The sequence below is a fragment of the Sinohyriopsis cumingii genome, chromosome 4, assembly GCF_028554795.1.
Source record: "Sinohyriopsis cumingii isolate HCF-2022 chromosome 4, ASM2855479v2, whole genome shotgun sequence".
Lineage (NCBI taxonomy): Eukaryota > Metazoa > Mollusca > Bivalvia > Unionida > Unionidae > Sinohyriopsis > Sinohyriopsis cumingii.
Window position 1 is genome coordinate 128720910 of NC_142964.1, and position 16188 is coordinate 128737097.

At 32.4% G+C, this 16188-nt stretch overlaps 1 protein-coding gene across 2 annotated transcripts in view; it reads right to left on the reverse strand.

Moving 5' to 3' along the window:
- Window positions 1–16188, reverse strand: part of LOC149802084 (uncharacterized) — a 165678-nt gene that overhangs the window by 15652 nt on the left and 133838 nt on the right. For both annotated transcript variants that reach the window (XM_089956484.1, XM_089956483.1), the window contains 2 exons: window positions 14728–14839; window positions 8741–8856 (listed from right to left, as the gene is read on the reverse strand). In XM_089956484.1, the coding sequence (XP_089812610.1) occupies window positions 8741–8856; window positions 14728–14839 (228 nt within the window). The remainder of the gene's footprint in view (window positions 1–8740; window positions 8857–14727; window positions 14840–16188) is intronic.

A 16188-nucleotide genomic window follows, 5' to 3' on the forward strand; every position in this document is an offset into this window, starting at 1 on the left:
AAAATGTCCAAATGTAATTTTCTATCAGTAGAATGGTAGAACATCAAAATGTTATCTACTGTTGGAATGGTAACATGTCAGAATGTAATTTTCTATCATTAGAATGATAGAACATCAAAATATTATCTACTGTTGGAATGGAAAAGTGTCCAAATGTAATTTTCTATCAGTAGAAAGGTAGAACATCAAATTTTTATGTACTGTTGGAATGGTAAAATGTCCAAACATAATTTTCTATCAGTAGAATGGTACAACATCAAAATGTTACCTACTGTTGGAATGGTAACATGTCAAAATGTAATTTTCTATCATTAGAATGGTAGAACATCAAAATGTTATCTACTGATGAAATGGAAACATGTCCAAATGTAATTTTCTATCAGTAGAATGGTAGAACATCAAATTGTTATGTACTGTTGGAATGGAAAAATGTCCAAATGTAATTTTCTATTAGTAGAATGGTAGAACATCAAATTGTTATGTACTGTTGGAATGGAAAAATGTCCAAATGTAATTTTCTATCAGTAGATCAGTAGAATGGTAGAACATCAAATTGTTATGTACTGTTGGAATGGAAAAATGTCCAAATGTAATTTTCTATCAGTAGCATGGTAGAACATCAAATTGTTATGTACTGTTGGAATGGAAAAATGTCCAAATGTAATTTTCTATTAGTAGAATGGTAGAACATCAAATTGTTATGTACTGTTGGAATGGAAAAATGTCCAAATGTAATTTTCTGTTAGTAGAATGGTAGAACATCAAATTGTTATGTATTGATGGAATTGAAAAATGTCCAAATGTAATTTTCTATCACTAGAATGGTAGAACATCAAAATGTTATGTACTGTTGGAATGGTAACATGAAAAAATGTAATTTTCTATCAGTAGAATGGTAGAATATCAAACTCCAAAACAACACCATTTTGCATTAATGAAACAGAATTAATATTTCTAATAATTTCCAAACAAAACTTCCATAATGAGATTATCAGTCCTGTAATTAAGGATCTGATCATGATATTAAATATTTGCTTCACCTGCTTCTTTACCAGAAAAATTCCATATGGTAAAGTGACCATTAACATCCCATGATAGAGTAATGTCATACTGTTTATACTCTAATTAACAAGATCCTAATTATTGTGATATTTGACTATTTAAACTGATGGTGTGTTCCATCAACTAGTTTATTCACTATATTAATTAGTAACAATGGTATATAAAGAAGGAAAATTTTAAAGTCTCCTTCAGAGGCAAGACATTAATCTTCTATTTTTTCTTAAAATTATATACAAAATATGTAGTTATGGTACATGGTACAAAAGATGGGTCCAGTTTCCAAAACAGAGTTCTTTGAGTGAGTAAACACTAACCAAAAATCAAAGAATGTTATTTACAGAAACATATCAATTAGGAAATGAAGTAACAATGGTTTAGACCTGTTGTTTCCAGCCTGTAGACAATATAAAAGTACAACTATCAGAATGTCTGCCAATTCCTGGGGAAGCTAAGAAAGGGTCATCATACTCAAAAAGGAACCACTGATTTAGATCTTTGAAATGCATTTTTACAAAAGCTGTGTAAGTATGCCAACCTATATTTTTAAAATTAAATAATCATTCATTTTTAATAATTTAATGTAAATGGCTTCTTTGAACAAATGAAAGACAATACATATTTCACATATTTTTAAATATCACTGAATGAAATCCAAAAGGACCATACTATTAAAACAGTCATCAAAATTTTGCACCAAAGTAAACAGCAAACAATTCAGTCCCTTTCTCCCATAAACCAGTGCTGTGCAAGAGAACTCTATAGGTCAGAAATATTGCCAAGTTCTATACAGGCCTCAAACAAACTTTGTAAAAGTTTTCTAAATGTGTTTTATTCCTTACCTTTAAATTACAACTGTTTGACATTAACACTGGATTCAATATATCTAGCTGATACATGGAAACCCTGCTAAAATGCACTTTAACATGAATCCAGATATAACACAGTCATGATGTGAATTCAGATATAGCCATGACATGATTTCAGATATAACACAGTCATGACATGAATTCAGATATAACAGACATGACATGAATTCAGATATGACACAGTCATGACGTGAATTCAGATATAACACAGTCATGACATCAATTCATATATAACAGACATGACATGAATTTAGATATGACAGTTGTGACGTGAATTCAGATATAACACAGTCATGACATTATTTCAGATATGACACAGTCATGACATGAATTCAGATATAACACAGTCATGACATGAATTCAGATATGACACAGTCATAACGTGAATTTAGATATAACACAGTCATGACGTGAATTCAGATATAGTCATGACATGATTTCAGATATAACACAGTCATGACATGAATTCAGATATAACAGTCATGACATGAATTCAGATATAACATAGTCATGACATGGCTCCTGAAACCTCTTTAAGATCTTCACACTGAGTCTTTAATTACTTTAGAATTTAATTTCTATAATAACTCAACATCTGAGTTGTTAATCTGGCAAGATGTCTTGTATTTGTTAAGTTTGGGCTGAATATTTAACAGTAAAACTAATAATTCTTTATATTTCTCTTCAATGCATTTAGTAAATTGATGTTCAATCAAAGTAATAGCCCACTGATGATTGGGAATTAAAAATGATGTTTTTCACATGAGATGTCATGTTCTGGCTGTTACATCAATGTGTTTTCGTTATTTCCAATGTACTATGCATCAATTTAAGTTTGTAGCTGCGTCATTTAAGCACATATTTTGTACTCAACCCACACATCCTTCTAGTATAGCCTTGAAGATACACACACGACATATTCTTAAGTAATTTGTCTTGATACTAAGTGATACATTATATTAAATAATCACGTCTTGCAGAGCCCTACCATCAATATCATTGTTTCCCTTGCCAAAATTAAACAAATCACCTCAAAGTGAGACAACTCCAATAAAGCATCCAGAAGAGTGCAAGACCAACAGTCAAAGATACCATTAGAAAGAAAAAAGAATTTCTTTGTATCAGTGCCAATAAAAGCTAATTTTGACACAGTAAAGTCTAGGATAAGTATGAAGACTCTGTAAGGGCAAAATAGCCAAAGGTCACATAGCTTTAGGGTCAGTATGAAGACTCTGTGAGTGCATAATAGCTAAAGATCACATACTTTTTAACTTTTTACATTTTATCAAAAAGAAAGGCCATCAGGAGCTACCAGAAGTGATGTGTAACATTTGTCTGACATCTCAAGCAATCAAAGTAACACATTTTGAATTTAGTCACTTTAAAAAAACAATGTATTTTTTAAATTCATTTATTTCTGTGATTGATTATATAAGATAAAGAATTATGCACAGCTGATTCATTCAACAGTCTGCTTAAAATACTTGAGAAACAATTTGAGCCTTTAGGATTTGCCTTCAAGATTCTAAATCTATTCTCTTTTGTTCCACTATATGGTTAAATATTTCAAATTCATTAAACTTTGCTTTAAGGTTGCAAATCATCCAGAAGTAGAATTTCTCAACTTATGGCTTGCCACCTCACACGGCTTCCAAAACCTTGAGTGAACATTCAGCTGTTAATAAGTGAACATTTTTTGCATTTCTGTGTTTAAATTTTGAAGTTCATCTAGATGAAGATATATGTTAAATACACAAAACTAGATTAATGTTTTGTTCTGAGTCAGTGGAAAAAAATGAGTTGGATATGGCATAGGGATATGGAGAGGCCGTCAGACCAGGACATATTCATAGTTATGTCAAACAAGTTCTGATATGGGGAGGCCGTCAGACCAGGACATATTCATAGTTATGTCAAACAAGTTCTGATATGGGGAGGCCGTCAGACCAGGACATATTCATAGTTATGTCAAACAAGTTCTGATATGGGGAGGTTGTCAGATCGAGAAGTATTCATTACCATGTCAAACATGTTCTTTACCTTGACTCAGAAAAAACATGAATATAGTTTTGTATTTATTATTTTCTCCCCCTTTCATGCTTTCTAAATATTTTTTGCTTTACAGTATGAATGAAATTTAAAACAAATGGTGATTTATAAAAGTTTGATTCACTGCATGTAAAAATATGTATGCATAGATGTCAAAGAAGTGACTAAGTAGTTTGAATCTGGGTTTGTGATACAGAAATATGTCTGTATCAAATGCCAGATGTCAAAGAAGCAACTAAGAAGTTTGAAACTGGGTGTATGATATAGAAATATGGCAGTGTCAAATGTCAGATGTCAAAGAAGCGAGTAATTTGAAACTGGGTGTGTGATACAGAAATATGGCAGTGTCAAATGCCAGATGTCAAAGAAGCAAGTAATTTGAAACTAGGTGTGTGATACAGAAATATGGCAGTGTCAAATGCCAGATGTCAAAGAAGTGACCAAGTAGTTTGAAACTGGGTGTGTGATACAGAAATATGTCTGTATCAAATGCCAGATGTCCATGAAGCGACTATGGAGTTTGAAACTGGGTGTATGATACAAAAATATGTCTGTATCAAATGCCAGATGTCAAAAAAGCGACTAAGTAGTTTGAAAGTATATGTGTGATACAGAAATATGGCAGTGTCAAATGCCAGATGTCAAAGAAGCAACTAAGTAGTTTGAAACTGGGAGTGTTGTCACAGAATGGTGTAAAGGTTGTTAATTAAATACATGTATTCGGGTTTCGTTTCTTTTTGCTGTACAACGATGCCCGAGGGTGATTATATCAGGGTCTATTGTATTTCGAAATCGTGAGTACGATTCATCCTGTGCCACACGTGCAAGGTGCCTTTGATAAAGAATAACGAAAATTCTAAAGGTATAAATACGTTACTACATGTAAAGGACCTTTACAATACTAATGGTTTTGTCAGCAAGCGGCCTGCTTAAAGGATTCGCACAACTCCAGCTGTAGGGGTAGGTAATGTTTTGGGTTTTAAGTGATAACTAGTGTATTACCATATTTGCCTTTGCATGTTTGTTATAGTTTTCTTTACATACCATAATGCGTGCATTTTTTATTCTTGTTGCGACGTAGTGCAGGATTTGTATTGGTAATGTAAAGTTACATTTTTAAAAAAAAAAAGTTGTTTACTATTGTCTTATCGAGCAGGGTTAGGTTTACTATTGAACCTGTTTTGTAATTGCCATAATAATATAATCTTTTTAACTTACCATGTATAACGTCCTTACGTTATGTCTGTATCAAGTTTAGTACACTGTATCGGGTATATTTTCAGCTGAGTGTGAGTTTTTGATGGTAGGAATATCCGGGGTGTCCGGTGTTGTCAGAGGGTAGAAACGTCCGTGTGTCCGGAGCGTTTAAGGTGCCGGAGCGTCTAATGTCTAGCGTCCGGAATGTCAAGAGTGACTAAGGTGACCCAGCTGTAGAGCCGTCAAAGGACAGGGGGTCCGGAGGGTCTAATATTTCAAGTGTCCGGAGGGTCTAATGTTTCAAGTGATCATAGTATTCTGAGGGTCCGGAGTCTATATTGGTTGTGAAATTGATTCAGAGGAGCTGTGGAGCGGATAAGGTGCACGGGTGACGGAGTGCATCTCCACACATGTATTTTTAGCTGTATGCTAATTTTGGGTTAGTAAGACCCAGTGTATTATTCAGGACTGGAAGGATAGATTGTATATCCGTTCTTGTTTAGTGACATAATTTCGCTACCTGAGCGAATACATTTTTTTTACTATGTGTAAACGTTTACATTGTTTACTATTTGAGTGAACTATATTCATCTTTCCATTATTGAATCATTTGTGAAATCATTTATCCTGTATTTTAGGGTTACTGAACTAAATTTATTTGTATATTTTTTTTCATCTTTGAAACTGTGCGTTTTTTGTTAAATAGATCCAATATTTGGATTATAAATACGCACACATCTTCATCATCCACTACTCATATAAATCGCCACATTAAACCATATATCTGTGTCGTCAAAACGTGTTCTGTTGTTAATCCGAAATATCCCACCCGGTTATCTTGTTACAAGTGTGATACAGAAATATGGCAGTGTCAAATGCCAGATGTCAAAGAAGCAACTAAGTAGTTTGAAACTGGGAGTGTGATACAGAAATATGGCAGAGTCAAATGCCAGATCAAGCATGTAAGATTAAATTGGTATATAATAAATATACCACTCCCTTGATAACTCTTGCTCAAAGAACCTGTGAACCCATTTCTTACTAGAAATTAAAAATATATTGGCCCCATTTGTTGAATGTAAAGAAAATCATGATAAAAACTTTTAAATGAAACCTTGATATATCTCTCATTTAATCACTGAATAAGGTGGTTAGCACCTGGTGATTGGAGTCAACATCATGAAATTCTCAACTTTAAAAAAGCCATACTTATATATTTTGTTTTAAAAAAATTCTCCAAACAACATCTTCAATACACTGAGTAACAATATTTCAATGAAATTTCAATCAATGAAAATGTCACTAATGCCTAGAGGTGGCAACACATTAAATTAAAAAAAAAACAATTAAATAAGTTTTATCAAGTAAAATGTGTATCTTAGATCTATCTTTCAATTCAGTTTCATTGAAAACATCATAAATGCAAAATGCCTAAATGCAAAATGCCCTCTTGAATTCAAACACAAAAAATGCCAATCTACCATCACAGCTATGTCCATGAGCATTTCTGTGAGTATCTAATTATTTGCCAACCATGTTTTCATCTTGTGGAAGTATTTGTTGTATTATTACACAAAATTAAAGGCAGACCTGCTTTGTATTATCACATTAGTTACATCTTTTAATCAAATTAAATAAAAGGGGTTAAATAAAAGAAAAGTTAATAAAACAAGTATTCGGCTACTAAACAGTACTGTTACACCACATCCCATTCTTCCACCCTTCAGTTTTTCCTTGATGGCCAGCAGGGATGACATTCACTTAATATTTTTTTAAATCCCTCAGTAACACAAGCCCTTGCTTCTAGTGCGGTCCATGTTTTTGGTCCCCATTGTGAGTGAGTTATCAAGTTATCAAAGGAGTGGTGTAGTTTACTAAATGAAACTTTGTACAAGACCAAATCCATATATAATTGTGAATTGAATTTGAATGAAACTTTGTACAAGACCAAACCCATATATGACTTTGAATTGAATTTGAAGAGTTGTATTTTAAAACACCCTTCAACTCAACCAGCAATACTTACACATTGAGAATTTTCTCAGCAACGCTATAAATATCAAAATAAGATAGAAACATGACAAAAGATTAGGACTGAATATTGTTTTAAATGCCATTGTTATGTCCCTAAGGTTAAAGTAGAGGGTTTGTATATGATGAAGATATTGTTTTTTCAATCTACTAAATATTGTTTGGCGGATTTTGACCTATATTTCTGTTACTGAAGTTTGGATGATTTGGTTGATTTAGACCTATATTCATGTTACTGGATTCTGGATTATGACTTTATCTTGAATGGATTAAGAAGGCAATAGACCATATCATTGTGTGAATGGATTAAGCAGTGAGATTGTATCATTATATGGTGTAGTGAGATCATATCATTATTATGTTAATGGACTGAACAATGAAATTGTGTCATTGTGTGAATGGATTGAGCAGTGAGATCATGTCATTGTGCGAATGGATTAAGCAGTGAGATCATATCATTATCATGTGAATGGGCTGAGCAGTGAGATCATGTCATTATTGTGTGAATGAGTAGATCAGTGAGATCATGTCATTGTGTGAATGGATTAAGCAGTGAGACCATATCATTATAATGTGAATGGGTTGAGCAGTGAGATCATATTACTGTGAATGGGTTGAGTAGTGAGATCATATTACTGTGTGAATGGGTTGAGTAGTGAGATCATATTACTGTGTGAATGGGTTGAGTAGTGAGATCATGTCGTTAGTGTATGAATAGATTGGAGTGAAATCATGTCATGATGATAAATGAAGAGGTTGTGTGGTAAGTAGGTAAAACATTATTGTGTAAAATGGGTTGGTTGTTGTTGTTGTTGTTGTGGGGTTTAATGCCATTTTTCAGCACACGATAGGCTATGTATGGGGGCCAGTATTAATGGTGGAGGAAGAACCCAGGAAAACCCCGGGAAGAACCACCGACCCATGAGAAGCTACTGGCAAGCTTTCTCATATACCCACATTGGCCGAATCCTAGACTCAAACCCATGCAGGTAAAATGGGTTGGAGGTGTGTGTTTATGTGGTAAGTAGGTATAACATTACTGTGTAAAATGGGTTGGAGGTGTGTGATTGTGTGGTAAGTAGGTATAACAGTACTGTGTAAATTCTCGGATTTTTTTATGTTATATCGTTACATTTTATTTTGTTGCTCATTGTATTTAGAAGAGTTTATCTTATTAATTTGTTTTGTGCAGTTCATTTAACATTTTTCAAACATTATCAATAACTAAGCACCATATAGCCATTATTGTGCTGTGGTGCCTTACATACATACATACTTTCACTATTTGTTGTGTTTTCTTTATTTTTGTTATATATATATATATATATATATATATATATATATATATATATATATATATATATATATATATATTAGATGTTTAGTGTACTGTAAGTCCATTAATGTCAAGCTATGTTCCTATCTTTTTTGTACTAACGTAAAATTAACTGAATCAAATCTCTTCTGAAGAGGAAATAAAGTCAGTCAATCAGTCAGTCAGTCATACATACATACATACTTTACAGAATGCAGACCTGTGTGTGAGTTGGTCCTGAACTACTGTCTCTGTCTTAAGGGAGTCCTCAGCTGTCTTCAGCTTTAATTTACATTCCTTCACTTGGTCCTCTAGTGCTAATATTTCCTCCTGTTGCTGAAAATACAAATAAGAAATATGAATTATGCTGTTAGTTGTTACGTTATTACAACCCTGCAGAGCACACAGTGTCATTGCAACACTGTCCTTTGGTTAGGCTAGTCTTTCAATTGTCCTTTGGTGTTAAATATTCGTATGGCCAAAAAGCAGATATATTATTCCACTGTTCTCCTATAGTGCTGTCTGATGAGTATAGTGTCAAAGCCAAGGCAAGAACATTATATCACACTAGACAAACCTGAAGAAGAATAGTTTTCAAGCAGAAGGCACTTGCAAATGAAGCATTTCACATGATGTAATGTGATGTCATATGGCAACAGTGCCTGCAGAAGCAGTATCCCAGGGTTATGGGGAATTATTTACTGCCCTAAAAATAAAACCCTAAAGTTAGCCAATCAGAACTCAAGAATTTATTATGTGGTGTACTAAATAAAATATATTAAAACCTAACATTGTAAGTAAAGATGGATACATAAATTGGTATAAATGAACCAATCCAATGTTGGATACATATATTGATATAAATGGAAAATGCAATGTTTTAAGTCAAATTGGATACATATATGGATATAACTAGACCAATGCAATGTTATAAGTCAAGGTGGATACATATATTGATTTAAATGGACCAATGCAATGTTTTAAGTCAAATTGGATACATATATGGATATAACTAGACCAATCCAATGTTATAAGTCAAGGTGGATACATATATTGATTTAAATGGACCAATGCAATGTTTTAAGTCAAGAGGGATAAATACATTGATATAAATAGACCAATCCAATGTTATAAATCAAGATGGATACATATATTGATATAAATGGACCAATGCAATGATTTATGTCAAACAGGATATATATATGGATATAACTAGACCAATCCAATGTTATAAGTCAAGGTGGATACATATATTGATTTAAATGGACCAATGCAATGTTTTAAGTCAAGAGGGATAAATACATTGATATAAATAGACCAATCCAATGTTATAAATCAAGATGGATACATATATTGATATAAATGGACCAATGCAATGATTTATGTCAAACAGGATATATATATGGATATAACTAGACCAATCCAATGTTATAAGTCAAGGTGGATACATATATTGATTTAAATGGACCAATGCAATGTTTTAAGTCAAGAGGGATAAATACATTGATATAAATAGACCAATCCAATGTTATAAATCAAGATGGATACATATATTGATATAAATGGACCAATCCAATGTTGTAAATCAAGATGGATACATATGTTGATATAAATGGACCAATGCAATGTTTTATGTCAAACAGGATATATATATATGGATATAACTAGACCAATGCAATGTTATAAGTCAAGGTGGATACATATATTGATTTAAATGGACCAATGCAATGTTTTAAGTCAAGAGGGATAAATACATTGATATAAATAGACCAATCCAATGTTATAAATCAAGATGGATACATATATTGATATAAATGGACCAATCCAATGTTGTAAATCAAGATGGATACATATGTTGATATAAATGGACCAATGCAATGTTTTATGTCAAACAGGATATATATATATGGATATAACTAGACCAATCCAATGTTATAAGTCAAGGTGGATACATCTATTGATTTAAATGGACCAATGCAATGTTTTAAGTCAAGAGGGATAAATACATTGATATAAATAGACCAATCCAATGTTATAAATCAAGATGGATACATATATTGATATAAATGGACCAATCCAATGTTGTAAATCAAGATGGATACATATATTGATATAAATGGACCAATCCAATGTTATAAATCAAGATGGATACATATATTGATATAAATGGACCAATCCAATGTTATAAATCAAGGTGGATACATATATTGATATAAATGGACCAATCCAATGTTATAAGTCAAGGTGGATACATATATTGATTTAAATGGACCAATGCAATGTTTTAAGTCAAGAGGGATAAATACATTGATATAAATAGACCAATCCAATGTTATAAATCAAGATGGATACATATATTGATATAAATGGACCAATGCAATGATTTATGTCAAACAGGATATATATATGGATATAACTAGACCAATCCAATGTTATAAGTCAAGGTGGATACATATATTGATTTAAATGGACCAATGCAATGTTTTAAGTCAAGAGGGATAAATACATTGATATAAATAGACCAATCCAATGTTATAAATCAAGATGGATACATATATTGATATAAATGGACCAATCCAATGTTGTAAATCAAGATGGATACATATGTTGATATAAATGGACCAATGCAATGTTTTATGTCAAACAGGATATATATATATGGATATAACTAGACCAATGCAATGTTATAAGTCAAGGTGGATACATATATTGATTTAAATGGACCAATGCAATGTTTTAAGTCAAGAGGGATAAATACATTGATATAAATAGACCAATCCAATGTTATAAATCAAGATGGATACATATATTGATATAAATGGACCAATCCAATGTTGTAAATCAAGATGGATACATATGTTGATATAAATGGACCAATGCAATGTTTTATGTCAAACAGGATATATATATATGGATATAACTAGACCAATCCAATGTTATAAGTCAAGGTGGATACATCTATTGATTTAAATGGACCAATGCAATGTTTTAAGTCAAGAGGGATAAATACATTGATATAAATAGACCAATCCAATGTTATAAATCAAGATGGATACATATATTGATATAAATGGACCAATCCAATGTTGTAAATCAAGATGGATACATATATTGATATAAATGGACCAATCCAATGTTATAAATCAAGATGGATACATATATTGATATAAATGGACCAATCCAATGTTGTAAATCAAGATGGATACATATATTGATATAAATGGACCAATCCAATGTTATAAATCAAGATGGATACATATATTGATATAAATGGACCAATCCAATGTTGTAAATCAAGATGGATACATATGTTGATATAAATGGACCAATTCAATGTTTTATGTCAAACAGGATATATATATATATATATATGGATATAACTAGACCAATGCAATGTTATAAGTCAGGGTGGATACATATATTGATTTAAATGGACCAATGCAATGTTTTAAGTCAAGAGGGATAAATACATTGATATAAATAGACCAATCCAATGTTATAAATCAAGATGGATACATATATTGATATAAATGGACCAATGCAATGTTTTAAGTCAAACAGGATATATATTGATATAAATGGACCAATTCAATGTTTTAAGTCAAGGTGGATACATACAGGAATATAACTGGACCAATCCAATGTTATAAATCAAGGTGGATACATATATTGATATAAATGGACCAATCCAATGTTATAAGCAAGAGGAATACATACATTGATATAAATGGACCAATCCAATGTTATAAATCAAGGTGGATACATATATTGAAATAAATGGACCAATCCAATGTTATAAGTCAAGATGGATATATATATATATATATATATATATATATATATATATATATATATATATATATATATATATGGATATAACTGGGCCAGCTCCACCTGAGGCTGAAAAGACAATACACTGTGTTCATGTAAGTTGTCAAATATCTACATCATACACTGGTTAAATTCATTATACAGCTGATTATTAAAAATTGTTTTGCATTAAGGTCACTTTTATTTGCATCATGATATCATATTGCAAAAAAACATTCGCAACACTATGGCACAACATTTAATATCCCACAGCAACATTTTTGAGTAATACTGTGTCCTTAATATCATGTGATAAACAGAATTTCAACTTAGTTAAAATGTATGAAACTCATTAAATCATAAAATATAAGCAACTAATAATTATAAATATTGTTAGACTTGTTTCATAACATTCATATAAAAAATGAACACTCATGTAATATCCACTATTTACTATGCTGTTACATTATGATGCCAGAGTTACAATGTCACTCAACAGCTAAAGCTACTACAGTATGTTGAAGCCTAGGAAAGACTGAACAATTATTTCAAAAATTTGTACCATTATTAAATGATAAAAATTTATAAAGTGTTTTCAGGTTTGCTTCTGATGTATACAGGTGGTTTTACTGTCACAAACTGAGTTTTATCAATACTGGTGGTCATTGTGTCATGCATTGGGCTTTCAGGTTTGCTGATGTATCTTCGTGATCTTTCCTTAACAAACTCAGTTTTATCAGTGGAACATTAGCTGATCTATATTGGTGGTCATCTTGTCACACATGGAGTTTTCCGATTACTTGTATATATTATATCATAAACTGAAGTTTATTAATGACACATTTTCTGATGTATGCCTTTGGTCTTTCAGTCACACACACAGTGTTCTGGTTCCTGACTGTATACTGGTGATCATTTTGCCACATACTGACTTTCCAAGTTTCTGATGTATATTGGTAATCATTTTTCCACACACTAAGGTTTATCAGTGGTACATTTGCAGATGTATATTAGTGATCATTTTGCCACACACTAAGGTTTATCAGTGGTACATTTGCAGATGTATATTAGTGATCATTTTGTCACAGTCTTCTCAGTGGTACTCTGTAGATGAATATTAGTAATCATTTTGCCACACAATGAGTCTTCTCAGTGTACATTTTGCAATGTATACTGGCAGTCAATCTGTCACACTGTATTTTATCAGTGGCATCCTAGCTGATGTAAATTGGTTGCTAATGTTTTGTATTTACCAATAACTATGTCATTTCTAAATTCCAGACTGTCAGGCACATCTACTGATGCTGAAACTATACCTATTTAGTTCCCACATGCGTTTTTTTCTCCCTTTATCACTTTTCACAGTTAATAAGATCATGCCCTCTCATAGGATAGTGTAGCCATTATAAATATGTTCACCTACATTGTAATTCTCACAGGATAGTGTAACCATTGTAAATATGTTCACTTACATTGTAATTCTCACAGGATAGTGTAACCATTGTAAATATGTTCACTTAAACTGTAATTCTCACAGGATAGTGTAACCATTGTAAATATGTTCACTTACACTGTAATTCTCACAGGATAGTGTAACCATTGTAAATATGTTCACTTAAACTGTAATTCTCATAGGATAGTGTAACCATTGCAAATATGTTCACATACACTGTAATTCTCACAGGATAGTGTAACCATTGTAAATATGTTCACTTACATTGTAATTCTCACAGAATAGTGTAACCATTGTAAATATGTTCACTTACATTTTAATTCTCACAGGATAGTGTAACCATTGTAAATATGTTCACTTACACTGTAATTCTCATAGGATAGTGTAACCATTGTAAATATGTTCACTTACACTGTAATTCTCACAGGATGGTGTAACCATTGTAAATATGTTCACTTACACTGTAATTCTCATAGGATAGTGTAACCATTGTAAATATGTTCACTTCCATTGTCATTCTCACAGGATAGTGTAACCTTTGTAAATATGTTCACTTCCATTGTAATTCTCCTTATATTTTATTGCAATCTGCTCCTTGGACATGAAGGAATCATCCAAATCTACAAATGTATTCACATACATTATAAATCTCCTTATATCTGATTGCAATCTGTTCCCTGGACTGGTCTAATTATTCTAATGATTGCAATCTGTTCCCTGGACTGGTCTAATTATTATGATGATTGCAATCTGTTCCCTGGACTGGTCTAATTATTCTGATGATTGCAATCTGTTCCCTGGACTGGTCTAATTATTCTGATGATTGAAATCCGTTCCCTGGAATGGTCTAATTATTCTGATGATTATGATTTATATGATTTATTCTGGGCAATATGTTCCCAGGTCTTGTCTAAATCTAAAAAATGTATGATGTGTTCACTAACCTTGTAATTCTCCTTATTTTTCATTGCAATCTGTTCTCTTGATTGGTCTAAATCTATTGACAGCTTTTGGATTTGAGAGGACATTTTATCACGTTCATTTTGAACCATTTCCCTGTAACAAAGAACAGAAGCATACTTTGGTGAAAGCTTAACTGTGCAGTAATATCATTCATATTTGATGTTTTTAACTTTTCAACCAACATACAAAAACAATATGTAGAAAGCTAACCTGAAGCTTTTGTCCTCACGCTAAGGACTTCATCAGCAGACTGATTTAATGTCTAATGACTGTCAACATCATTCAATGGAATGGTGATGTTAACAGATTGACCCAGATATGCAGCAGGTGGTACAGAATATGGTGATGACACACACACTAAGCAGATGGTAGAATATGTAATGGAATTCACAGATCACATTAATAGCAATAATATTAAATTAAGCAGGTGGTACAGATATGGTGATGACACACACACTAAGCAGATGGTAGAATATGTAACGGAATGCACAGATCACATTAATAGCATAGAACTGGATATTCAACATAAAAAAGGAACAAATTGGCAGTTTATGCTTTTTTGTACACAAACACCATCAGAAACAATGACGGTACTTTGAAAATTATAGTTTATCGTAAACCTACACATACTGACCAGTACCTTGATTTGGACTCATACCAGCCATTACATCAGAAACTTGGGGTGGTCAGAACATTACATCACAGAGCCGAAATCATTACATCTGACCCAAAAGAGTTAAAATAAGAACTACACTGTGACAATGCTGCCCTCAAGAGGTGTCATTATTCAGAATGAGTGATGACGAATGTTTCCAACAGGCTCAATGCTAGTCCTAATGACAATACCGAGAAAAAGTAGACTGAGATAATAGTTTTGAAAGGTTACATCATCCTACCATATGTAAAAGGGACTTCCAAATGCCTGAAGCGTGTTTTCCAAAGATATAAAATTAACATGTGTTTCAAACCATACAGGACCCTAAGACAGCTCACCCTAAGTATAAGTCTGATATGGAGATATTTGTGGACCTATCTATCACATTGATTGTGAAGGACAGGGTGAAAGTCAGTACCATCATGACTATGTCGGGGAAATGGAAAGGACATTGAAAGAGATTTAATGAACATAGAAGACCAAGTTCAAGCTCATCTAAAGTATCACGGCACATCCACAGTGTTTGCTCTGGCCATACTGTAACTTGGAAAAATCAAGAACAAGCCTGGTTTGATTGGAGGTTTAAGGAATTGATCTACATCCATGTGCACAAACCATTACTAAACAGGGATATGGGCCATTATAAACACATCTGGGACAATCTGTTAACATCACTCACCATTCCATCGAGCGATGTTAACCCAGTAGATTGATGAAATCCTTAGCAAGAGGACGAAAGCTTCAGGTTAGATTTCTATATATTGTTGGTGTATGTTGGTTGAAAAGT